Here is a 25,809-nt window from a genome sequence, read left to right as displayed (position 1 = left end):
TAAAGTCAGTCCAGCCTAGGCATAAATTTAGGAGATGCAATCTGCTAGTCAATTGGATAAAGTGGGCTAGTGCTAGTCAATTGGATAAAGTGATTCCTGTTGGAATCAAAAGAAACAAAAAGCAGGGTGGACTTTCTATGTGTTTTAGTCCACTTCAGAAAGAAGGCCAAGGCTCACTGGCAGTCTAAGGTATGCAGTGTACTTTCACCAGGATTAGCATGCAGTTTGGGGAAGAATGTTGGCAGAATGATTGACTGATTGTAAGATGGAACTCTCATACCACCTTAGGAAGGAACTTAGAATACATGCAGAGAACTACCTTGTAATGATGAAATCTAGTATAAGGTGGACCAGCCCAGGCCTGAAGCTCACTAACTTTGCAAGCTGAAGTGGCCGTCACCAAAAACAGGACCTTACGTGCCAGGTACTTTAGCTGACAGTGGTCTAGCGCAGTGTTTCTCAACTTCTTCAAGCCAAGTACCCCCCTAAGTCTAACAAATATCAACCGAGTATCTCCGCCCAAGCTCTGCTCCAGACCCACCCAAGTTCTGCCCCTGACTCCACCCTCAGAATAGTACTAATTGTAATGTAATTTCTATCATTCATTTTTCAAATACACACAATATAATCTTATTAATATATAATGGTAACCATAAATTTTTTTTAAAAACCACAAAGCACACTGTACGCAGAGAAAATGTTAATCATCATTTATATTTGTTTGTTTGTTTTTTCCAAAGAGGCAGATGACTTTAAAATATGCAATGTCACCTCAATAACAACTTTAGAAAAATAGACCAATATGGTGCAAAATATAGACAGCAGATATAAATTCTCAAAACTGACACATTTTGATCACTAAATTGAAAATAATTTTTCCTACCTTTAGTGTCTAGTGATTTCATGAGTCTCCAGGTGCACTTCCTTCCGACTGTGCATCCAATATTTCTTTCTTTCTGCCTCCTGCATGCTTTCTCTCCTCTGAACCTCATTCCCTTCCCTAACCAACATCTCTTTCTGTCACTTCATGAGCCCAACTTTTCTTCCTCTCTCTCCTCCATCCCTACTGGCAACATGTCTCCCTCTCTCTTTCACTATCCATCTGTCTTTCTCTCATTCCCTCCCTTGCTGCAAAGGAAGTGGGGAAAGAGGGATTCATGATGCATCTCTCCCACCCCCTCTACTGCCACATCCAACATTTCTCCCTCTCTCATGTCCAGGATCATGTGCAGCATTTTTCTCCACTGCCCACCAGCCTCATGTCCATTACTCCTTCTATCACCCCTCTCCAGCACCATACCACATCTCTCCCTCCATCACTATGTCCAACATTCCTCCCCCTTGCATCCCTTTCAATCTGTCCCTCTGTTCCCTCTTCACCACCAAATCAAACATTTCTCCCTCTCATCCTTCTGTTCCCCATGCATCTCTACCTCAATCCTCTCTCTATGCCCAACAATTTTCCTTTCTTCCTTTCCTCATGTGCACCAAATCTTTCCCTCCCACTCATGCCCAAAAATTATCCCAAGTTAGTGCTTCCTCCCTCCCTTCTTTGCCCCAAGTTTGTGCCCCCCTTCCTTCTTTCTGTGTCTCAGGTTCGTGCCCCCTCCCTACCTTCCAGCCTTTGTCCCACATTCCCCCTCCTTTCTCCCCTTGTCCCACGATCATGTCTCCTCTTTCCCTTACTTGCTACAAAGCACTTGCTCCCTTCAGGGCCGTCCAGCTCGGCTGCTCCTTCTTGCCTTCAGTCACACAGGGATGCAGCCCTGAAGGAGGTAACTGGGATCTCCTGCTGACCCGGAAGACTTCCCTCTGATGTTGGCTCTGACATCGGAGGGAAGCCTTTTTGGGTCGGCTTCAGCAGGGGGGTGAATATAGGAAGGGCATGGGATCTCGGCAGCAGTGGCGCTTCAGCAGAGAGGGGCGGGCAGGAAGGAAGACATGGGATCCCTGGCGGTGGTGATTAAAGAGGAATTCCTGCGCAGTGCCGAGTACCCCCAACAAGTGGCTCGTGTACAGTGTTTGAGAAACTCTTGTCTAGTGGCTCAAAAAGAGCTTTTACCAGCTGGGTGAGGACAATGTTCAGATTCTAAGACACCATGGGAGGTTTGAGTAGGAGCTTTGTCAACATCAAACCTCGCATAAAGTAAATAATTAGAGGCTGTACAGAGATAGGCTTAGCAACACAAATATGATAAGAACATAAGAATAGCCCAGTATCCTGTTTCCAATAGTGGCCAATCCAGGTCACAAGTACCTGACAGAAATCAAAACAGTTATACACATCTATAGTGGAAACAAAACAATCTAACTGATCTTGTTGTTAATGTGTAGATACATATATATTTTTATGGAAGAAAAAGACCTCAGTGAAAAGGACAGACCGTAAATGTTAATCATGTAGCAGAATCACTGACCTGGATCAAATTTCAATCATAGGTAAAAAACCCTCTCCCTCCAATATCTGTGTCTTTATTATAAATCGCATTGAGAAAACAGCATATCTTGATGGGAATCAAGATAAGTGGTTTTCTCTGTGCTGTTTATATTATTAAAGATACTGGAAGTTTTCTTAACCTACGATTGAAATTTGATCCGGGTCAGTGATTCCGCTACATGATTAACATTTGTGGTCTTGTCCCTTTCACGGAGGTCTTTTTCCTCCATAAAAATAAAAATATAAAATAATAAAAGTTAGTATCTTCTGATGTATCTATACATTAACAACAAGATCATTGGGATTGTTATGTTTCCACTATAGATGTGTTTAGCGATATATTTTGTGTAGATTCTACTCCCTTTTTGTGATTTATAGAAACCAAAAGAGTAACATTCCATGCTACTGATCCCAGGGCAAGTAAAGGCTTTCCCATGCCTGTCTCAATAGCAGAAATTGGACTTTTCTTCCATGAACTTGTCCAAACATTTTTTTAAACTCAGCTATGCTAACCACTGTTACCACAATCTCTGGCAACGAGTTCCAGAACTTAACAAGTGAAAACATATTTCCTCCTATTTATTTTAAAAGTATTTCCAGGTAATTTCATTGAGTATCCTTTGGTCTTTGTATCTTTTGAAAGAATGAAAAACCGATACACTTTTACCCATTCTACACCACTCAGGATTTGGTAGACATCAAACATAGCCCCATCAGCTGTTTCTTTTCTAAGCTAAAGAGCCCTAACCTCTTTAGTTTTTCCTCATATGAGAGAAATTCCATCCTCTTTTGGTAGCTCTTCTTTGAACCTTTTCTAATTCCGCTATAATTTTTTTTTGAGATACAGTGATTAGAACTGGTGAAGTCATACCATGGAGAAATAAAAGCATTATAATATTCTTGGTCTTATTTACCATCCTTTTCCTAATAATTCCTAGCATCCTATTTGCTTTTTTTGGCCACCACCACATACTGGGCAGAAGATTTCAGCATAGTGTTTATGACGACATGTAGATTTTTTTTTCTTGAGCGCGGACTCCTAAGGTAACTATGATTTGGATTATTTTTCCCAATGTGTATCACTTTGCTTTTGTCCACATTAAATTTCAACTGTCATTTGGATGCCCAGTCTTCTAATTTTCTAAGGTCTCCCTGTAATTTTTCACAGCCTTTTCACAGTGTTTTCAGAACTTTGAATAGTTTTGTGTGATCTGCAAATTTAATTAACTGACTAGTTCCAATTTCCAGATCATTTATAAATATGTTATAGCATTGGTCCCAGTACAGAATCCCGCAGCACTTCATTATTTCTCCTCCTCCATTGAGAAAAACAGCCATTCAACCCTACCCTCTTTTTTTCTGTCCAATAACTAATTCCTAATCCACAACAGAACATTGCCTCCTATCCCATGACTCTCTAATTTTCTCAGAAGTCTCTCATGAGGAACTTTGTCAAAGATTTTCTGAAAATCTAGATATACTACATCAACTGGCTCATCTTACACTACATCAACAGGCTCACCTTTATCCACATGTTTATTTATACCTTCAAAGAAACGAAGCAAATTTGTGAGGCAGGACTTTCTCTGGATGCTGATCGTCCCATTAAACCATGTTTGCCTATGTGCTCTGTAATTTTATTTTTTATAATATTTTTTACTATTTTACCCAGCACTGTGATTTCAAGCTAAACGGTCTGTAATTTCCTGGATCACTCCTGGAACCCTTTTTAAAAATTGGAATTACACTGGCTACTCTTCAACCTTCACTAACAGCAGATCAGCAATTTCAAGTTTGAGTTCTTTCTGTACCTTGGGATGTATACCATCCAGACCAGGTGATTTATCACTTTTTAACTTATCAATCTGGCTCAGTTTTTAAAGCAGAAAACTCTAATTCAAAAGCACCAATCAGATGTCAAAATTTTTTAAAGGGAGTACAGCACTATTTCTACCATTAAAAATTAAGGATTTTAAGATTTTACAAAGAGAGCATTAGTCCTCTACTAAAATCCATACATTTTTGCAGAAGTATTTCTTAATAAAATGCTTGCCATTCAATAGTTCCATTTAAATCTGCTGGTTCCATTGTATTAGCCCTGAATGTTCACTGCTGTTCTATCCTTTTCAGTTGTAATTTGGTATTACCACTAGAGAATGACACGGGGAAAAAATCTGTCCCCGTCACTGCACCGTCCCCGGCCCACCATCTTCTGCACCGCCCCATCACCGCAGTTCCCTTCACCGCCCTGTCACCGCCATCCCTTTCACCGCCCCTGCCATCCCATTCACCGCCCCGTCACCGTCCCCGTCTAGCACCCATCTTCTTCCCTCCGCTCCCCCATAGTCTGGCATCTGTCTTATAAGAACATAAGAACATAAGTAGTGCCTCTGCCGGGTCAGACCAGAGGTCCATCCCGCCCAGCAGTCCGCCCCCGCGGCGGCCCAACAGGTCATGACCTGCCTTAATCACCAGAAGGGGCCCCCTTGCCCCCTAGGTTTCTCATCGAAGTCCTATCTTCCCATCAATGTCCTAACCCTCCGGCCTTGCACCTGCATGACCTGGTGAGCTGTCTATACTTATGCAACACCCCAGCACCTCCCTCAGTACCCCACGATCCCCTTTTCCCTCAGGAATCTGTCCAATCCCTGTTTGAATCCCTGTACTGTACTCTGCCGGATCACTTCCTCCGGGAGCGCATTCCATTTGTCCACGACCCTTTGGGTGAAGAAAAACTTCCTTGCATTTGATTTGAACCTATCTCCCTTCAGTTTCTCTGAGTGCCCCCTTGTACCTGTCGTCCCTTTTAGTCTGAAGAACCTGTCCCTGTCCACCCTCTCTATGCCCCTAAGTATTTTGAAGGTCTCTATCATATCCCCCCTGAGCCTCCTTTTTTCCAGAGAGAAGAGCCCCAGTTTATCCAGCCTCTCAGCATATGGGAAGTTTTCCAGCCCTCTTACCAGTTTCGTTGCCCTCCTTTGGACTCTCTCAAGAACTGCCATGTCCTTCTTGAGGTGCGGCGACCAATATTGAACGCAGTATTCCAGATGTGGGCGCACCATCGCTCGATACAGCGGCATGATGACTTCCCGCGTCCTGGTTGATATGCCTCTCCTGATTATGCCCAGCATCCTGTTGGCTTTCTTCGAGGCTGCTGCACACTGTGCGGATGGATCCACTAGCACACCCAAGTCTCTCTCAAGTCCAGTGTCTTCCAGCAATCTCCCCCCCATTTTATACTCGAACAACAGGTTCTTTTTCCCTATGTGCATGACCTTGCATTTATCTACGTTAAAGCGCATTTGCCATTTGTTTGCCCAGTCCTCCAGCTTATCGAGGTCCCTTTGCAGTTCCTCACACTCCTCCCTGGTCCTAACTCTGGCGCAGAGCTTGGTATCGTCTGCAAATTTTATAACCTCACACTTTGCCTCCGTTTCCAGGTCATTGATAAATATGTTGAAGAGTAGCGGCCCCAGCACCGATCCCTGCGGCACACCGCTCGTGACTCCCCGCCAGTCAGAATATTGGCCCTTTACTCCGACCCTCTGTAGTCTACCTGACAGCCAGTGCTTGATCCATCTGTGTACATCCCCGCCCACCCCGTGGTTCCACAGCTTCCTAAGCAGCCTTTGCTAGTTGGCCGGACAGACAGGAGCCAAACCCGCCTGTCCGGCAGGCAGCCAACGACGGAATGAGGCCGGATTGGCCCATCTGTCCCAAAGCTCCGCCTACTGGTGGGGCCTAAGGCGCGTGGGCCAATCAGAATAGGCCCTGAAGCCTAAGGTCCCACCTGGGGGCGTGGCCTGAGGCACATGGGCCCAACCCGACCATGTGCCTCAGGCCGCGCCCCCAGGTGGGACCTAAGGCTCCAGGGCCTATTCTGATTGGCCCACGCGCCTTAGGCCCCACCAGTAGGCGGAGCTTTGGGACGGATGGGCCAATCCGGCCTCATTCCGTCGTTGGCTGCCTGCCGGACATGCGGGTTTGGCTCCCGTCTGTCCGGCCAACTAGCAAAGGTACGGGGAAGGGGGGTGGGGGTGTCGTGGGGGTCGGCCAGGGGGGGTCGCGGGTCGGCTGGGGGGGCGGTCGGAGGTTCTTGGGGGGGGCGGTCGTTGGAGGGAGGGAGGGGGGGTTTGCGTCGAGGGCAGGAGGGCCTGGGATCCCTCCTGCCCGTAATGTAGTGCGGGGTGGGGGTAGGGGGTCGCCGTAGCCAGGAGGGTTTGGGCTCCCTCCTGGCCCGATATTGTCGGGGAGTCGGCCGGGCAAGAGGGCTTGGGCTCCCTCTTGCTCCGATCGCGGGTGGGAGCGCGTGCGAGTGGTCGTTCGGGGTGTGGGTGCGAGCGGTCCTGCTGGGGGGGTGAATCGGGCGTCGGGCGGGGTGGGAACTATGTAGAAAAACTTTTGTATACCGCGCTCACGCGTATAACGCGCGAGGGGTATGCGCGGTAGGTAAAAACGCATATAGCGCGCGTTATATCCGCGAAAATACGGTAATCATGCTGGCAGTTTGTTCTTCCTCTGACCTCTTTTAGTACAAAGGCTATATTTTGTCTAGGCATCCAAGATGGTATTTTTAAACAATGTCTACACTTCATGCAAACCTTTACCCTTTAACAACCATCCCTTTTTTTCTTCTAATTTCTTTATTTTATCATAACATAATAACAAAGTAGATGGCAGATAGTCCATCCAGGTGGTTGCCTGTTTAATTGTTTCCTCTTTGGCTCAACTCTTTGAACCTCTGCATTTTGATTCATATACATTTTATTTTTAAATTTTTAAATGTTTGCACTAAAAATATGCAGTTCATTAGATCATAAATCTCTAACATATCTTACCCCAATGTCTGTTATTCAATTCATATTGAAAGTATAGTTTACAGGGGCAATTTTCAGAACAGCCCACCTAGATGCAAAGGTAGTGAATGCAAACTCTGTGTGTAGGTTAAATTTGGCTGGGGAATAATATGTATGTTTGAAAATACAATGTATGTCCATAAAGCACAGTTACTTACTGTAACAGTTGTAATCTAGGGACAGCAGGCAGCAATTCTCACACATGGGTGACGTCAACCACGGAGCCCGGATGCGGACAGCCTCGCAAGCAGACTTGCTTGTAGAAACTTAGAAGTTTCGAGTCAGCCGCACTGTGCATGCATGCATGCGCGAGTGCCTTCCCGCCCAGCGCAGGGCGAGTCTCCTCAGTTCAGATAGCTAGCAGAGAAGCCAACCAGGGGAGGTGAATGGGTTGTGAGAATAGCTGCCTGCTGTCCCTGGATAACACCTGTTACAGTAAGTAACTGTGCTTTATCCCAGGACAAGCAGGCAGCCTATTCTCACACATGGGTGACCTCCAAGCTAACCAGTCTGCTTGCGAGGCTGTCTGAATCCGGGCTCCGTGGATGACGTCACTCATGTGTGAGAATAGGCTGCCTGCTTGTCCTGGAATAATTTCTTAATTCTGCCCAAAACATGCCCTCAGGGATAGTTCTCTCTTAACTCTCTTTGAGCATGCATGTTGAAAAACCCAATTCATATTCTAAGCCAGATTTATTTTTAGATGGCCATTTTACCATGATTTTATTTATCTATTTTTAACCTGCTTATTGCCTAGGCGGGTACAATAGACATAAATTTAAAACATGTAAAATCATACAAAAGCACATCGAGATGCCTCCTAAACCAATCAAACAAGAATACTATCCCAAGCATGTAGAAATAATAGCATAACTCATATAAAAATGGATATTTATCCAGGCCAATGGCTTTTAAAAAAATTTTTTATTTATTTATATTTTCAAATAATTACATAGAGAATTGTACAAGAAATATTGAATACATCTTTTTCAATTCATCATTAAACAAATGAATATGAAACAAAAGAAAAAGAAGAAAATCTCTTAAATATAGTCCACCTATTGAGGGAGAAAAAAGCTTAATAAATCTCCTTGTGGGAATCAAGGATCAAAAAGCTAAATATATAATAAAAGGAAAATAAGCTCGAACATACATCATTCTTATCATTTTATGACCACATTATACAATTTCAGTTTCGGTCTGGGCCACGGTAGAAAGCCCTTTACCTTCCAGGAAAAAACCCAATTGGGCCGGTTCAAAAAAGATATACTTATTTCCTTGATAGGAAATAAAACACTTACAAGGAAACCTTAACTGAAAACTTGCCCCTAAAGAAACCACTCTTGTACGGTATGTAAGAAATTATTTCCTGCGAGATCGAGTCCTTTCTTTTCAAAATGGCGGCAGGTTAGGTTGTAAGTTCTGTTGTCTGCCATTTTTTCAGTTCTTTTTGTTTTATTTTGTTCTTTTTGCATCATTTTACTTCATTTTTTTAAAATTTTAGATGATTTATCCTTATTTTTTACTTTATTCTAAGTTCTTACTCTTATTTAATCCGTTTTCCTCTTCTAACGGAAACACCCGCTCTTGGCCATTAACTGCTGAATCCTGTGATCCCACTCGCCTTCTGTGTCACTTCGGAGCATGGTCCTTTCACTGAGTGGATGATTTGCTGATCTTGTGCTTTTGGCTGCATCGGATCGTAGCCATCAATTCCCTGCTGTGGTCTTACAGTTTCTGCTGCGTCTTCCCTGCTGCTGGTGGCTGCTCCTTAGGTACACGGCATCAGGTGTTGGGGCGGAGTCTGATTCGGGCCTCCTGTCTTCCTTGGGCCGTCATGCTCCATGTCTGCTGGTGTATATTGGTGAGAGAGGTGGCTACAGCAGATCACAGTTACCGTCGAGCACATTGCTGAAGCAAGGACTCAAGATCACTGCTTCTCCCCTGCTGCTGATCGTGGTGCACTTTGGCTTGGAGCCTGCATGTTGGGTGGACTGCTTGGATAGCCCGTTGGCCTGTCTCTGAGCTGGAGGATTGGGTGTTGGAGTGAGAGGCTATGGAGGTACTTTTGCCCCGAGGTCCCATCATCCATCATCATCATTTCTCCAGGGTTTCTCGCCGAGGATGCGGAGTTCAGGTGGTGCGGGAGCGTAACAGCAGCAAAGAGGGAGCTCCATGTTGGCCTCGGCCCCAGTGATGCCAGTGTACAGCTCGGCGCCTTGTGACTGTTGCAGTGCATTTGCCTCCTCCGCCTGTATCCTGCATGCAAGACTTCAGCAGCGTTGGTCTAGTCGTCACCTGCCTACCCGAGATTCGGAGGACTTCTGCCCTGGTGTCCCGCTATCCGTCGGCCCAGGTTGGCACAGAAAATACAGGACAGGAGTATTCTATTTACCCTAGCAACAACGTGTTTAAAGACACTATTTTTCATTTTTACTTTATTTTTCTTATCATATTATAAATTTCTTTAACCTTATCTATTGTTTTTAATTCTGCCTTTATTATGTTATATCTCCTTCATTTAAATTCTCTCCAAAATTCTATTTTCCAACGGTTCTCCCTTTTACATCTATTCCTTTTTTCTCCTCTCTTCCACTACCAAAGTAATATTCAGATCAATGCTGTCGAGTTAAAATGTTTAACATTAATCTTCTTCTTTATTTTTCACTTCTTTATCAACTTTCAAGTGCTTTAGTTAGATTGTGAGCCTTCGGGACAGTAAGGGAATTTATTAAGCACCTTTCTTACTTCTTACTTTCAATTTTAAATGTATATTTTCTTAAAACCGCTTAGAACCTAACGGATGTAGCGGTATACAAGAAATAAATTACATTACATTACATTACATTTAGATACATCTGGAAATATATTCACCTTTTCACCTAAATAGGAGACCTGTTTCATTTTAAAGTATAATTTCAGTAACATTTCTTTATCTTGTAGAAACACAAGCGTAACTACCAATGTAGCACGACCTTGCACCTCTATCACAGATGATTCCAATAATGCAGAGACATCTAACTCAGTCTTTTCCCCTTGAGTGTCCTCTGTAATCTTTTTTAAATAATAAATTTTTTGTACAGGGGGTAAGTTAGAGTCTGGAACTTTCAGCACCGTTACCAAAAATTTTTTAAACAATTCTAAAGGAGAAAAATATTTAGCAATAGGAAAATTTAAAAATCTCAAGTTTAAGTTCCTTTGTTGATTTTCCAAATTTTCAATTTTTCTCATTAATAACATTTTGTCAGATGTTTGTTTAACAAGCATAGTCTTCGTTTCATTTGTTGTTTTCTCCAATTTAGATATTTCTTCCTTCTGAAGTTGAGCAGAGGTCTCCAAATGGGTTATCTTGGCAGATAAATTTAAAGTATTTATAACAAAGTTAGTACATACAGCATGTAGGTTTTCTATCGCGGTCCAGATCGAATCCAAAGTCACCGCTGCCGGTTTCACAAGTGGCTTGAGGGGGGAAAAATCAGCCTGTTGGGAAGTGGCTCCTTCTACGCGGGTCAACCCGCGAGTTCCCTCGCCCTCACCACCACTCGTTCTCAGCGGGAGAAAATTCCCCACCTGCATCGGCTCCAGAGCTTGAGTCGATGACAACGTGCTGACATCCGGGTTAGCTGGGCGTTCGAAATGCTCCTCACCAATCGGTGAGTCCTCCAGGCTCGTCTGTCCCGCCTCAGTATCTCCGGGCATGGGGGGAGTTTGTGGTCCACACGGGCTCAGCGAAAGATCGCTGCCTAGGCTGTGCACTTCCCCTTATACAGCAACAGGAACACCCGCCGAAGTTTGATGGACTGCGAACGCTGTAATCGCAGTCTGCTGCGGCGTTGAGGTTTCCGGAGCCGCTGGAGGATTGCCCCTCGGCTTTCCCCATCTTTTGGGCATTCCGCAGGTACTTAGAAATAATAAGGAAACAAATAAGAGGAAAAAACTTCCAAAGCGACGGGAGCTCCCTCAACTCGCATCCTGCTCGAGCGCCATCTTGCTTTTTTCTCGGGCCAATGGCTTTTGACAATTGTCCTGCACATATTATGCATAAAAACTCTGGGACACTAACAAGGATCCATATAAAACAACCAGACTTTAATGGGTAAACTAGGGTAATATTCAGCCCATAGTGGTCAGTGATTTTCAAGACTGGATATTCAATTCTGGGCCACTTCCAAGCACCATCACTGAATACTGGGTAAATGTGGTCACCCAGAAGTTAATTAGGCAGTGGCTTTCCTAACCTCATTCTACTTATTTAACCATTTAACAGACTGAATATTACTGCTGACGAGTTAAGGAGAAATTAGGTTCTTACCTGCTAATTTACTTTCTTGTAGCTTCTCCAGACTGGTATAGGATTAATCTTTCAAGCGGATATATCTCATCATGACCAGCAGGTGGAGACTGAGACAAAACTTTGGAACTGTACATATCATGTGACCCCTCCCTAATTACCTCAGTCTGCCAAATAGCCAAGAGGAGCTAAGAACTATATACAGAAAACAAACAAGACTCCGAACAGGAGTATCAACAAATAAAAACAGAAATGCTGTTGGAAAATGCAAAGGAACAAATGCAAATAGCAAAGGTCCCCACAGCTTGCCAGCCAAGCCACAGCTCTTAATCTCCCTGGCCCTAGAAAAATACTAGGAACCAATCAAAGAATGAAAATCTGCACGCAAGAACACAATAGAAAGGGTGGGTTCCTATACTGGTCTGGAGAGTGCTAATGAAGGAGAAATTAGGTTCTTACCTGCTACACTTCTCCCTCTGTATCCACGGGGGTTAGGGACAGAGCCGGCCTGCGAATAATATTCGGGCCATTTCAGCCCTTAACCCTCTCTTCCCATGGCTATTTTAAGCCCTGTAAGCCCCCCCTTAAGCCTTACCTGGTAGTCTAGCAGGTTTTCGGACCAGGAGCGATCTTCCCACACTCCTGCCCCATGCAGATCGCTCATAGGAAAAAGCTGCCTTGAACTCCCATCGTAGTCTTGAGAGACTACGGGAGCTCAAAGCAGCCATTTCCTATGAGCAATCTGCATGGGGCAGGAGTGTGGGAAGATCGCTCCTGCCACGAAAACCCGCTAGACCACTAGGTAAGGCTTAAGGGGGGGCTTACAGGGCTTAAAATACCCTGAAAAATTAAAAAAAAATTTTGTTTAAAAATTGCGAATAACCAAATTCGCGGATGCCGAAACCACGGATTCAGAGGGAGAAGTGTAATTTACTTTCTTCTAACTTCTCCAGACTGGTATAAGATTAATCTTACAAGCGGGACGTACCAAAGCAGTCCCCATCATGGGTGGAACCCCTGAAGGGCTGACACCAGAACATGCGCACCGAACACTGCGCCCCTACATGCCTGAACGTCCACATGGTAGTGACTGACAAAGGAATGTAGGGAAAACCAGACCGCCGCCTTACAAATATCCACAGTTGGCACCAGCAAAGACTTAGCCCAAGAAGCTGCCTGATCCCGAGTAGAATGAGCTTTGAGAAAATCCGGGACAGTCTTTTTCTGAAGAAGATAAGTGGAAGCAATAGTCTCCTCGATTCAGATCAAAAGGGAGCACACAAAATGAAGAAAGTGCTGTCCCAAGATCGCAAAACAAAGAGGTCTGGATTGGAATGTGCAAGTAGGCCTCTATCAGGTCAAGAAAGGTTAGATACTTCCCTACCTGAACCGCCAGAATCACCGATTGCAGAGTCTTCATGCAAAAAGACGGAACTGTGAGATGGGTTGAAAAGTCCCCTCTTTCTTGGGCACCACAAAAATCGAGTATCTGCCGGTTCCCGACTCCGGAGGGGGCACTAGAACCACAGCTCTGAGATCTAGCAATCTTTTAAGGATCTGGCGAAAATCCTGCTTCTTCCACGGTGCATGACAACGAGAAGCTAGAAAATGATCTTGCAGGGAATGGGCAAACTGCAGAGCAGAACCATCCTGAATCACCTCCAGCCGAGCACCCACCGGAACCAGAGGGGTGCGGGGCACAGAGTCATTGGGCAGGACGGACAGCGGGGGAACCAACAGAGGGATTCTCAGCCTCCCGACGGGCCCAACAGGATTACATTCGCTGAAAGAAACGACCCCTGGCAAAATCAGAGGTCAGGTAGTGAGCAGTCCCACGCTCAGGACGGTACCTGCAGAAATCTTGCAGACTCCCCTGAGCAGTGCCACCTTGAAGAGCCTGGCAAGCACTGTCTTCAGGCAAGCAGGGCACTTTAGAGTCCATCAGACTTTGAACTAACTAGTCCAAAACCTCTGGCAAACATCAAAGATCCCTGAAAAAGAAAAGTTAAAGAGTTCAGAGAGGGCCACTACGTCCGTCAACCAAGCCTGAAGCCAGAAGGTCCGACGCGCAGCTATGGATTTGAAAGACGACCACAAGAAATCATAGAGGGCGTCTGAGAGGAAAGAGGCAGCCAACAGACTCACTGTCAAGGACCTGCTCGGCCCACCGAAACACAGCCCGAGCCATCAGTCCTGCAGAAATAGCTGCCTGGACCCTCAAGACAGACATCAAAATTCTGTTTAAGAATGGTCTCCAACTTACGCTCCTCAGAGTCTGTTAAGACAGAACTTCCCTCAATGGGCACAGTATGCCACGTAGCAATAGCTGAGACCACCGCGTCCCATCACTGGCGACTTTAAAGTAGTCCTATCCCCCTCCGGGATGGGATACAAACAAGCCAAGGAGCACGCAATCTGAAGAAACGCCTCCGGTGAGGTCCACTGTGCTAGGATACAATCCAGAAATAAAAAATATATGTATTAGACAAGAGAGGGAAGCAGAGGAAATCCCCCAAAGATGAGGGTCCTCCATACTTGAGTTCGCAGGCGGCGCCTCCTCAAAGCACAACACCAAGGAGATCTGCTGAGCTTGTCCCTCTGAAAAAAGCGCACTTCAAACGCCTCCTCACTAGTAGACAGAAAAAAACAAGTCTCCGGTACCAGCGGCTGTCCCCTCGAGAGGATCCTGGAGGTGTCCCCAAGGGTCCAGGTCCTCATGCATTAGTTAAAACTCTCCTCAGACAACAAGTCCTTGTCTGAAGTGGTACGCGGGCACCTGGATGAGGGAGGAGGGGGATGCGAAAAGAATTAAGGGGTCAAAATATCAGGTGGTGCGGAGGGAACAAACTCCCGAGACCCTCTGGACACAAGTAGGACCCCTGGCCGCCTATATTCTTTACACAAAGCAAAAAGAAAATGAGGAGGAAATCCCCCCCGGCGGCCCCATGGGACTCCCTGCCCCAACAGGGGTCCCCTGCTGTAATCTGTCCCTGTTATGTCAAAACAGGGAGAAGGCACCTGAGACGAAATACATGATGGAGGGGCTATCTGAGGAAAAACGGCACAAAACGTGCCAAAAATAGTCCCTCCAGGGCCTGTAGCGGCTGAGAAGAGTGAACTGTCCCAGCCGCTAGCTAAAGCAGGCAAAAGCCGGCATCAGCTGAGAGAAAAAAACAGCTGTCAGGAAATCCCTCCGTGGGCAGCAGGAAAAGACTAGGCTTCCCTGCAAAGCCGGCCACGACTGCCTCGCGTCTGGATCAAATTGTGCATCTCTCCCCCTGAGAAGTACTCAATTGCTTCATACGCAACCTAGCTGAAAGAAAAGTGCCAGTTAGTTGAAAAATACAGTAATTTACAGCATATTTAAAGGGAAAGCACCCTTTAGACCAGCACTGCCTCAGGATTTTTTTTTTCTACAGAACAGACTCCACTAGCTCTCTAAACAATATGCCTTACCATCAAGGGGTAAAGCTTACTGTTGAGGCACCTCTACAAAAATGTGGGGAAGTGGAGGAAGGTGACCCGCCAGGTTTGATACCCCCGAGATCGGATGGACCCCCCAAACAGGGTCCAACCAAGCTCAATCCGGCAACAAAAAGGGACAAAAATTCCTAAACAAATTCCAACAGCCCTACCAAGGGAGATGGATACAGCTTACCATACCTGCTGAAGACTGAGAGAAGACTGAGGTAATTAGGGAGGTGTCACATGATATGTAATTTCAAAGTTTTGTCTCAGTCTCCACCTGCTGGTCATGATGAGATATATACCCGCTTGTAAGATTAATCCTTTACTGGTCTGGAATGCTAAAGAAGTGCTAGCTATGCACAAGTATTAACCGAAAAGTGCTGTGAAGGTCAGAAGCAATATTCAGCAATACTATCCACAAGTGCCACTGAATATTGGATGGCCATCTTAGTGAGGTTTAATCAGACAGGAGTCGCTCCTACAAAGTTTGAATTTTAAGCCCAGTAATTTTATATTTTAAAAGCAAAATGAAAAATCTACAAAAACAAACTCCTCCCCCTCCCAAAAAAACCCTGTTGCTAGTATTGCTGCATTGACCAATATTTATAGTTATGAACAAGAGCACTCACCCAAAAATGATGCAAGTCTTTAGAAAAACATTCAAAATACTTGTTTTAACTAGATAAGATTTAAAAAAAAAATGAGTGCACTTACGTTTGCAAAGCTGCATTAGTTGCATTGATGAGGTTTCTATCTGTAATCCTTTCCAGTATTAACAAGGCACTAGTTTCATGACCCTAAATAAAACATTTGTGTTTATGCTTAATTTACTCTTTTTTCTCATGTTTGTTCAGTCAAACAAAATTCTTCTCCTGACATTTATTATAGATATGTTCCTTTTTATGTAGCCCATTTCCTCAAGCAGATCTTGACTAAAGAGAATCAACTTTGCTTAAATTAGAAATCTGAAAACACACAAAAGAAAGCAAATAAATAAAACCTAAATGCAAATTTTCTACTTACCGTATATACTCGAATATAAGTCGATCCAAATACAAGTTGAGACTCCCTCCCCCCCCAAAAAAGGAGGAAAAATAGTTGACTCAAATATAAGTCGGGCGGCTTAATATTCAAGTGCCCTACCCTGTCAGGCTCTGCACCCAACTCCGTTAACTGGCTGCCTGTGTTAACTCTCGCTGTTAACTGGCTGCCTGTGAGTGTCTTTGGCCTCTGAGAAGAAGCACGAGCAAGTGCGTGATTTTTGTGCTGCTGCTCAGTGCTGAGCGGCTTCCTTAATGGTTCTCGCGAATTCTCGCAAGAATTTGCAGGAGCCATTACGGAAGCCGCTCAGCACTGAGCAGCAGCGCAAAATCACGTATTTGCTCATGCTTCTTCTCAGCGGCCAAAGACACTCACAGGCAGCCAGTTATCAACGGGCAGGAACTTGGAAAGTTTGCTCCTGCTCGCTGCACCTACACCGACAATCATCAGTAGAGGTATGAGCCTGAGGCTACGACAGGGAGGGTGGCAGAATGCAGAGCCTGGTGGCCTGCAATAATTTTGGAAGGGGGGTAAAGGTGGTGACCCGAATATAAACCGGGACCCCTATTTTGGGGACAATTTTTTGGCCCAAAAATCCCGGTTTATATTCGAGTATATACAGTACCTTTCAAAGAAAGTGAGAAAACAAGACAGACCCATAAGAAAAGAGAATTAACCAAACATCATAATAAATACCAAACCATACATAACTATAGCTATATCAATACTATAACTGTAGAAGCCAATAATTATATGCAACATTCTTTGGAATATACTGCCTATTACTACCAGTTCGCACATTAGCAGCTTTGTTAGCATCTAAAAAAACATCATGATATACGAGCTCAAAATGAATATATCTATTGCTAGCAAACTTATTGATACATCAAAACAGTGGTGTACCTAGGGTGACACCCGGGGCCCATAATTTTTGACACCCCCCCACCCGGCCCATCATTTTTTTGACACCCCCTCGCCCCACCCCCTTGATACGCCACTGCTACGGTTCGAAAAAGGTTAAGAAGCCTGCAGGAGTGGCAAAATCATCCTTTAAGGAACACTCTCCCGATCTGGCTCTATCCTGCACCCTTCGTGACGCCATCGGACAGCGTTCTCAGCCATTGGTTAACCAATGGCTGAGAATGCTATCCGGTGGCATCACGAAGAGGGTAGGATAGAGCCAGATCAGGAGGGTGTTCTTTAAAGGATGCTTTCGCCGCTTCCGCCAGCTTCTTAGCCTTTTTCTTGGCCGCAGGGGTGGACCAGCAGCTGCGCTGAAGTACAGGTCTTAGGAGGTTTCGGATCTGGCCGGCTATGCTCCCCCCTAGGGCATACACCCGGGGCGATCCGCCCCCCTGCCATGCCCTTGATACACCACTGCATCAAAAAAACCCAAAAACTTGCATGCAAATCACAGCTCACAGGGCTGCTTCCTCTTGAAACATTGCTAGAATGCTATGCTCCTTCTAAGCTGAACACATGAGCAATTGCTCATACATTGCTCACAGATTTTATATGGTCACTCACAAAAATACTTGCAAATCTGGAAAATTCTCTAAATGAAAAAATATTTCCTTCTATTGGTTTTAAAGGTATTTCCTTGTAACTTCATTGAGTGTCCCCTAGTCATTGTAATATTTGATGGAATAAAAAAAAAAAAATCGATCCACTTGTACCTGCTCTACACCACTCAGGATTTTGTAGACTTCATATCCTATCTCCCCTCAGTAATCTTTCTAAGCTGAAGAACCCTTTAGTCTTTCCTCAAACGAGAGGCGTTCCATCCCTTTTATCATCTTGGTCGATCTTCTTTCAACCTTTTCTAGTTCTGTTATATCTTTTGTGAGATCAGATGACCAGAATTGAACACAATACTCATGGTAAGGTTGCACCATACAGTAATACAGAGGCATTATAACATTCTTAGTCTTGTTTACCATCCCTTTTCTAATAATTCCTAGCATCTTATTTGCTTTATTGGCCACCATCGCATCTGTATAGCTAGCATCTGGTAACTATGATTTGTGTTATTCTTCTCAATGTGCAGTCTACATTAAATTTCATCTGCCATTTGGACACCCAGTCTGCCAATTTCCTAAGGTCTTTGACCTAAGGGAAGCCACAGGAGCTGACTGCTGGGCACTGGTCTGACCCAGCAGCAGCAATTCTTATGTTCTTATGTTTGCCTGCAATTTTTCACAGTCTGCATGTGTTTTAACAATTTTGAACAGTTTAGTGTCATCTGCAAATTTAATCACCTCACTTGTTGTTCCAATTTCTAGATCATTTATAAAAAAGTTAAATAGCACCAGTCCCAGTACAGATTCCTGTAGCACTCAATTGAGAAAAATGGCTATTTAATCCTACCTTCTGTTTCCTGTCCAATAACTAATTCCTAATCCACAATTGAATATTGTCTCTTAACCACAGATAACGGGGAAGTTGATTCCAAAGGCAAGGAGCAAGACAGAAAAAAGCATTGGCTCTTCTGGTTTCCCATTTTTATTCTTTTGACTGATGGTATAACTAGTCTGCCATCTTGCAAAGATCTGAGAGTGCGGAAGGGAGTATATGGGATTGTCAAAACAGTTAAATAACTGAGTTCTTGAGAGTACAGTGCTTTTGTGTGCTAGTGATGGTATTTTAAATTGAATTCAGTTTGAGGTGGGAAGCCAGTGTATTTTAGAAAAAGCAGTGTAATATGACCACATTTCTTTTTGTGACCTAATAACTTCAATGTTGTATTTTGTAGTATTTGTAATAATCTGGTATTGGCTTTAGAAATGCCGGCATATATGACATAGTATACCACCCAGTAAGGAAGCTGCTCAGCACCGAGAAGCAGCGCCAAATCGCGCTGCTACTCGTGCTGCTCAGATAAAGAAATTGGATCGCGTAGCCGGTTAGCAGCGGGGCAGGAGTTTGGAAAGCTTGCTCCTGCCCGCTGCACCTCCACCAGCGATCAGCAGAGGTAAGAAGATAGGGCAGGGAGGGGGGGACAGAGGGCAGAGCTTGGGAGGGAAAGTGCAGAGTCTGACAGGGGAAGGAAGGGTGCAGAGCCTGACAGGGGAAGGAAGGAAGGGTGCTGGGTACAGAGCCTGACAGGGGAGGGAAGGAAGGAAGGGTGCTGGGTGCAGTGCCTGACAGGGGAGGGGGCTGGGTGCAGAGCCTGACAGGGCAAGACACTTCAATATTAAGCCGCCCAACTTATATTCAACCATTTTTTCCTCCTTTTTTTAAGGGAAAAAGGGGGTCTCAACATATTCAGATCGACTTATATTCGAGTATATATAGTACCTGATCTCACTTGAATTTCAGAAAAGTTTTCTCTATGAGAGGTATCAGAGGATATGAATACAGAAAGGAGAAAGGCACCTGATGCTAGTCTGCTGTATGATCTGAGCCTGAAGCAGAACTGAGGAACTTTGTTATTGAGATGAGTGGCAAAAAGATCCATCCAGGGGGGTGACTCACTCTCAGAAGATTCTGTGGGATATACCCATATTGAGAGATCACTCATGAGGTTGCATTATCCTATTCAAATCTGTCAACCAGGCTGTTGTTCTCACCAGACAAGTTTCTTGTATCCCATAACACCCCCCCCCCCCGCTTGTTCACCTAATACATTTCAACTTGATTGTAGATTTGAATAAGAACAATTTGGTTCTGTAGCCGATCTCTGAAAGCCTTTAGAACAGGGGTGTCCAACCTTTTGGCTTCCCCGGGCTGCACTGGAAGAAAAAAAATTGTCTGGGGCTGCACAAACACCAAAGCTAGCTGATGAGCAAAAATAAAGGTTGAGCAGGTCCCAAATTTGCAATCACTAATATAGAAGATGCACGTATCTAATATAATAAAACCCTTACCCACGCATATGCAGTTGAAATGGCGTGATTTCTGCATCCGTGATGTGTGCCTTGTGTCACACATGTGCAGTACAGCGTGCGGCACATGTGTGGTGGTGGTGGAGCCTATGGCGGTTTGGTTTGCGGCGCGTAAGAGGAGCCTGTGGCACCGATTTTCCCCATTGCCAACGTCGTTTTCAGGCTAGGGCAGGGAGGGAGGCTTAACTCGCTGCTCCTGCTTGCTTTGGGCCTTCCTTGCTGCCAGGTCCTGCTCCTGCCTTCACGTAAAAAGAAAGTAGGTGGGAACCGGCAGTGACAAAGGACCGAAGCAAGCAGGAGCAGCGAATTGTGAATGCTGCGCTGCCGATGGCTGTGTGAGACCCAGGAAGGGGGGGGGGGGAGGGTGTGAGAAACGCTACTGATGGCTGTGCAAGACTGCGGGGGGGGGGGGGGAGGATGCTTCTGACACCTGTGTGAGACCGGGGGGGGGGGGGGGAATGCTGCAGCAGCAGCAACCTTTTGGGGAGACAGAGGGAAAGAGGGAGAACGAAAACCAGGGAAGGGCTACTGCAGGACAGGGGGAGCAGGCAAGGGGTGCTGCTGGACGGGGGAGGTAAAAGGAAGGAGTAGGCCTACTGCAGAACAGGGGGAGCAGGGAAGGCGTGCTGCTGGACGAGGGGAGGTAAAAGGAAGGTAGAAAGGCTACTGCTGGACAGGGGGAGCAGGAAAGGGGTGCTGCTAGACGGGGGAGGTAAAAGGAAGGGAGAAGGGCTACTTCTGGACAGGGGGAGCAGGGAAGGGGTGCTGCTTGACAGGGGGGGGTAAAAGGAAGTTAGAAGGGCTACTGCTGGACAGGGGGAGCAGGGAAGGGGTGCTGCTGGACAGGGGGAGGTAAAAGGAAGGGAGAAAGGCTACTGCTGGACAGGGGGAGCAGGGAAGGGGTGCAGCTGGACAGGGGGAGGTAAAAGGAAGGGAGAAGAGCTACTGCTGGACAGGGGAAGCAGGCAAGGGGTGCTGATGGACAGGGGGGAGGTAAAAGGAAGGGAGAAGGGCTACTGCTGGACAGGGAAGGATGGGAGAGAAATGCTGCTGCTGCACAGGGAAGTGGGGGGGGGGGTGTGAGAGGGAAAGTGGGCCAGGGAGCAAACTTCCTATGCTTTGGGGGGAGGGGTGTGCTGGGGGCAGGCAGCAATCTTGGTTTGCTCTGGGGGGGAGACAGAAGGGGGCCACGGAGACAGACATAAAGGCAGGCAGGCAGCGCATGGAACGAAAGACAGATGCACACAAAGACAGCAGGCAGGGAGAGAGACAGAAAGCAAGAAAGACAGACAGGGGGCCAGGGAGGGAGACAAACAGAAAGAATGACAGACAGACAGATAGCCAGCAGCCAAGGAGAGAGAGAGAAAGAAAAAAAGATAGACAGCTCACATGGTAAGTTTTCATTAAATTTTGTGATCTGTTAAGTCTACACATCTATTCCAGCACCCATTAATCAAATGGACTTAAACACTAATCTAATAATAAACCTTCATTAAAGGGACACTGTGGAAAGGAACCCAAAAAAGCAGTAATACTTACCCTGACTGAGTGATCCTCTATGTGCGCCTTTGACAGCGGTTCTCCCATTTACTTCTATTACAGCTATGGTGAGCCTCTTCAGAGCGGGGATGCTGAAGCAGCTGTCAGCGGCGCACATAGAGGATCGCTCAGTCAGGGTTAAATATCACTGCTGTTTTTGGGTTCCTCTCCACAGTGTCCCTTTAAAATTGTTTTTGATATTTTTTACTTTTTTTTTTTTTTTTTTAAGTAATGTCTCCTTTAAAAGCAGATATAACATACATAACTGAGGTGCAAGCTAATTGGAAATTTCACGTTATTAAAAATTACTTTTCCTTCTCAGTCTGCAGCCATCCAAAATGTGGAAAATCAACCACCCATCTTCCTGTCTCTTTCAGTCCGTACATCTTAATTCCAATGCCAGAAAATTTACTTACTGCTTTTGTCTTTCCTTGAACTGGGAAGTTTTTAATTACTGTTGAGTGGGTCCTCATTTGTCGCATATTAATTGCATGTAGCAAGGGTTCCAAAAATCAGATTCAGTCACTTCCATGACCCTCCCTAGCTCACTCATAATTTATAAAGATTTGAAAAGGGTGTGAAAGCTGAGCTTGGAGAGCCTTGGTGAACCTAACACCCAATAAAGTGCAAAAAAGTAATTTATAATAAAAAAAATCTCCTGCAGGTGACTGTGATTTGTGATCGGGAAGATTTTTTTCAGTAAGATATTTTTTCTTTTTACAAATTTGTAAACAGCAGCAGCCTATGATATATTCAGTAATGCTAGAGCCATCATTGTGCTGACCCTCAGCATTTTAATGAATATCTCATTGAAAAAAAATCTACCTCTCACCTGTAGAACTGCCCCACCACTAATCACAATCAGCTGCAGATTTATTATTTTTTGCACTTTATTGGGTGTTAGGTTCACCAAGGTTCTCCAAACTCAGCTCTCACACCCTCTTTAAATCTTAATAAATTATCCCAACCTAAGTAATAGGCTGCACACTAGAGGCCACACACCACAGGCCACACATGTGGAGTACAGGCAGTCCCCGGGTTATTTTTAAACTGTTCTTAAGTTGAATTTGTATGTAACTCGGACCCTAGTATTCTCCCACCTTCTCCACCTCCTTGAGGCCTCTCTTGCATCCTTTTCAATCCATCCCACTGTTCCCTCTCCACCACCACATCCAACATTACTACCTCTCATCTCTCTCTTCCCCATGCATCTCTACCTCACTCCTCTCCCACCACCATGTCCAATAATTCTCTCTTCCCTCCCTATGCCCAACAATTCTCTTCTTCATCTCCCCAAGTGCACCATCTTTCTTTCCCTCTCTCATACACCCAATTCTCCCTTTCTATTCCCTCCCTCACCTCAGCATCTCTTTCCCTCACTCCCTCCATTCTTCCATCCTATGGCTCATGCTCCCCTCCCTCCTTCCCTTTATTCTGAGTCCCAAGTTCATCTCCCTTCCCTCTGTCCTTTCATCATTTTTCCAAAGTTTGTGTTCCCTCCCTCTTGAGCCCCAACATATCCCTCTCCCTCCCTCCCCTCTGTGCCTTAAGTACATGTCTCCCTCCAGCAGGTGTTTATCTTCTGGCTGGCTTCTTCCTCCTCACTGCCGCAGTTGTTTCTCTGCACAAGCTGCAGGTGGCAGCTCCTACTCACATCTTGCTGCTGAGCCGGAAGCCTTCTCTTTGATATTGCAATGTCAGAGGGAAGGCTTCCGGCTCAGTCGCCTGCAGCTCTGTGCAGAGAAACAAATGCGGCAGAAATGAAGAGGGAGCTAGCCAGAAGGTAAATACCCGGGGGCAGCAATGAGCAAAATGCTGCATCACCCTAAAAAAAACACTTTGCCAGGCTGCATGCGGCCCGCTGGTTGGACACCCTGCTTTACAACGTTCCAAAGAGCCCTTAGCTCCAGAAGGTTGATATGGAAAGCTGACTCCTGAGCAGCCCACACTTCCTGGGATGTGAAGCCCATTCACATGAGCTCCTCACCCCAACTTGGATGCATCCATTTTCAACACAGTTTGAGGAGGTTGAACTTGGAATGGGCATCAGACAGTCAAGTTATTTTGAATTTTCCACCACAGGAGGGAATGAATGAGCTCTGGAGGAATGTGGATGATAGATTCCCAACAGCCAGAGACCACTGCTATATTTCCAACAGCCAGAGACTACTGAGAAGCTAGAGGCCACTGGGCTCCTCTCAAATGGAGACATGCCATGGGAATGAGTTGTACAGTGGAGGCCATATGGCCTAACAATACCAACATCTGACAAACTGTGACCTGCTTGCTGCTTCAGACTTCTGAGGCGAGTGCTATCGAGTTATGTGCTCTTGCTAGGGGAAGAAAAGCCTGAGCTTGTAGTGCATCAAGCAGGGCTTCTATATATTCTAATTGCTGAACTAGGAGAATGTGGGATGTAGGGTATTGACTTTTGTAATCCTTCCTGTGATGTGCTCTTGACCAGCCAATCATCCAGGTAAGGAAACACACACACTCCTAGTCTGTGTAGTGATACTGTGATTACTGCTAGATACTTGGTGAAATCCCTGGGAACTGATACAAAGCTGAAAGGCAGAATGAGATACTGGTAGTGGTGTTTTCCTACTTGAAGCCTTAGATACTTCCTGTGGCTGGGAAGTATCAAAATGTAGGTTTAGGCATCCTTTAGCTCCAGAGAGCAGAGCCAATCTTGTTCCTGAATCATAGGGAGAAGGGTGCCCAAGGAAACCATGCTGAACTTTTATTTGACCAGGAATTTGTTCAGGGCCCTTTTATCTCAATGCCCCAAATGTCTCTAAGACTAGTTTTTGGTTTTTTATTCATATAACTAGATATTAATTTATACCACTGGGCGGCCTGATGTCCTAGGAAATCTGTCTGGAAGCATAGGACCGGCAAGCTATACTGATTTTTTAGGGAACCCCTTCTGAATGGCTTGCTTCAACTGCAACCATTTATAAACTTGAGACTTTGCTATGCCAAATGATTATTGCAGTCGTGAAAAATCAAGCATTTTCCCATCTGATAAAACATCATCTAGTGTACGTATACCTGCCTGCATCCAATGCTTCCAGAAGATCTTAGACTCGCCAATTTGAATCTTGGAGTTTAGCCATAAGGACTGACACGTAGACTTCTCTACTGGAACATCTGTTAAGTTATTAATAAATTTCAAAGTTTTCCAGGTGTCAAATAAAATACTGTTGTCCTTAACATATCTGGGTAACTTGATGCTTAAAACATGACACAATCGCATTGGAGACATGAGTTTCCATTCTAAGTAAAGCCAATTAGGGAGATGTTCCATGAGCTCAGGAAGGATCCAATACATACCCTGAGGCAATATGGTACCTATGGTACCTATATGGTACCTATAAAAATTTGGGAAATTTACCCCACCTGCCGCAATTGGTTTTTGTAAAGATACTAAAGCAATTCTCACAGTTTTACCCAGCCAAATAAATTTAGTAAGAATACTATTTAATTTCTTGTAAAAGGACCCCTGGAAAAACACTGGTAACATGCCCATGGCAAAATCATCATCTTAACCGTTTGAACTCTCCCTCAACAAGACAGATGTAAGGGGTTCCATTGCTCACACATTTCTATAACCTTCAGCAATAAAGATTTTTCATTACTTTTATCGTCTCTTCCAGCGTTTTTTGAATCCAAATATCTAAATATTTTATACCCTCTTCCTTCCAAAGAAAAGGGAATATATCAAATAATCCTTTTGGACAATGTACATTTAGCAGAAGACCCTCTGATTTACTCCAATTTATTTTATATCCAGAAAATTTGCCAAATCGTTCAATCAAATCCAGTAAATGTGGGATGGAAGTTTCAGGATTCCTCAAATGAAGCAAAATATCATCTGCATATGCAGAGACCCTATATGCCCCTGGCCAGATATTTTCTGCATTCCAGCTTCTTAGTGGCCAACTGGCAAAGCTCTGTGGCTTGCCCTTGAGGAAGCAAGTCCACAAGACTACGTATACTGCACACCAAAGACTTCAGGTATATGCTTCTGTAGAACTGATAGGATTGAGTGTGGTTAATGAGCACTGAGGCCTGATAAACCTTCCTCCCAAATGAATCCAGTCTGAGCCTTTCTACCTGGGGGAGCCCAGAACTTCTGGCTTGCTTGAGAATGGATTCAACCACCAGAGTGTGGTGAGGCAATTATGCCCTTTCGAATCCAAGATCTTTCTGGATACGATACTTATTTACCTTCTTCGGTACCACATGCACTGAGAGGGTAGATTTCCAATTCTTCATCAGTAAATCTTTAAG

General features: G+C 45.0%; 1 protein-coding gene across 4 annotated transcripts in view; it reads right to left on the bottom strand.

Moving 5' to 3' along the window:
* ANKRD28 (ankyrin repeat domain 28) overlaps window positions 1-25,809 on the bottom strand; it is a 425,075-nt gene that overhangs the window by 25,382 nt on the left and 373,884 nt on the right. For 3 of the 4 annotated variants that reach the window (XM_033930721.1, XM_033930720.1, XM_033930722.1), the window contains one exon: window positions 15,767-15,849. The exons of the other annotated variant lie outside the window; for it this stretch is intronic. In XM_033930721.1, coding sequence (XP_033786612.1) covers window positions 15,767-15,849 — 83 coding nt within the window. The remainder of the gene's footprint in view (window positions 1-15,766; window positions 15,850-25,809) is intronic. 4 annotated transcript variants of the gene reach the window in all.

The sequence above is a fragment of the Geotrypetes seraphini genome, chromosome 2 (assembly GCF_902459505.1).
Source record: "Geotrypetes seraphini chromosome 2, aGeoSer1.1, whole genome shotgun sequence".
NCBI lineage: Eukaryota > Metazoa > Chordata > Amphibia > Gymnophiona > Dermophiidae > Geotrypetes > Geotrypetes seraphini.
Note: the sequence above shows the minus strand (reverse complement) of the source record. Positions and strands in the feature narration are given on the sequence as shown.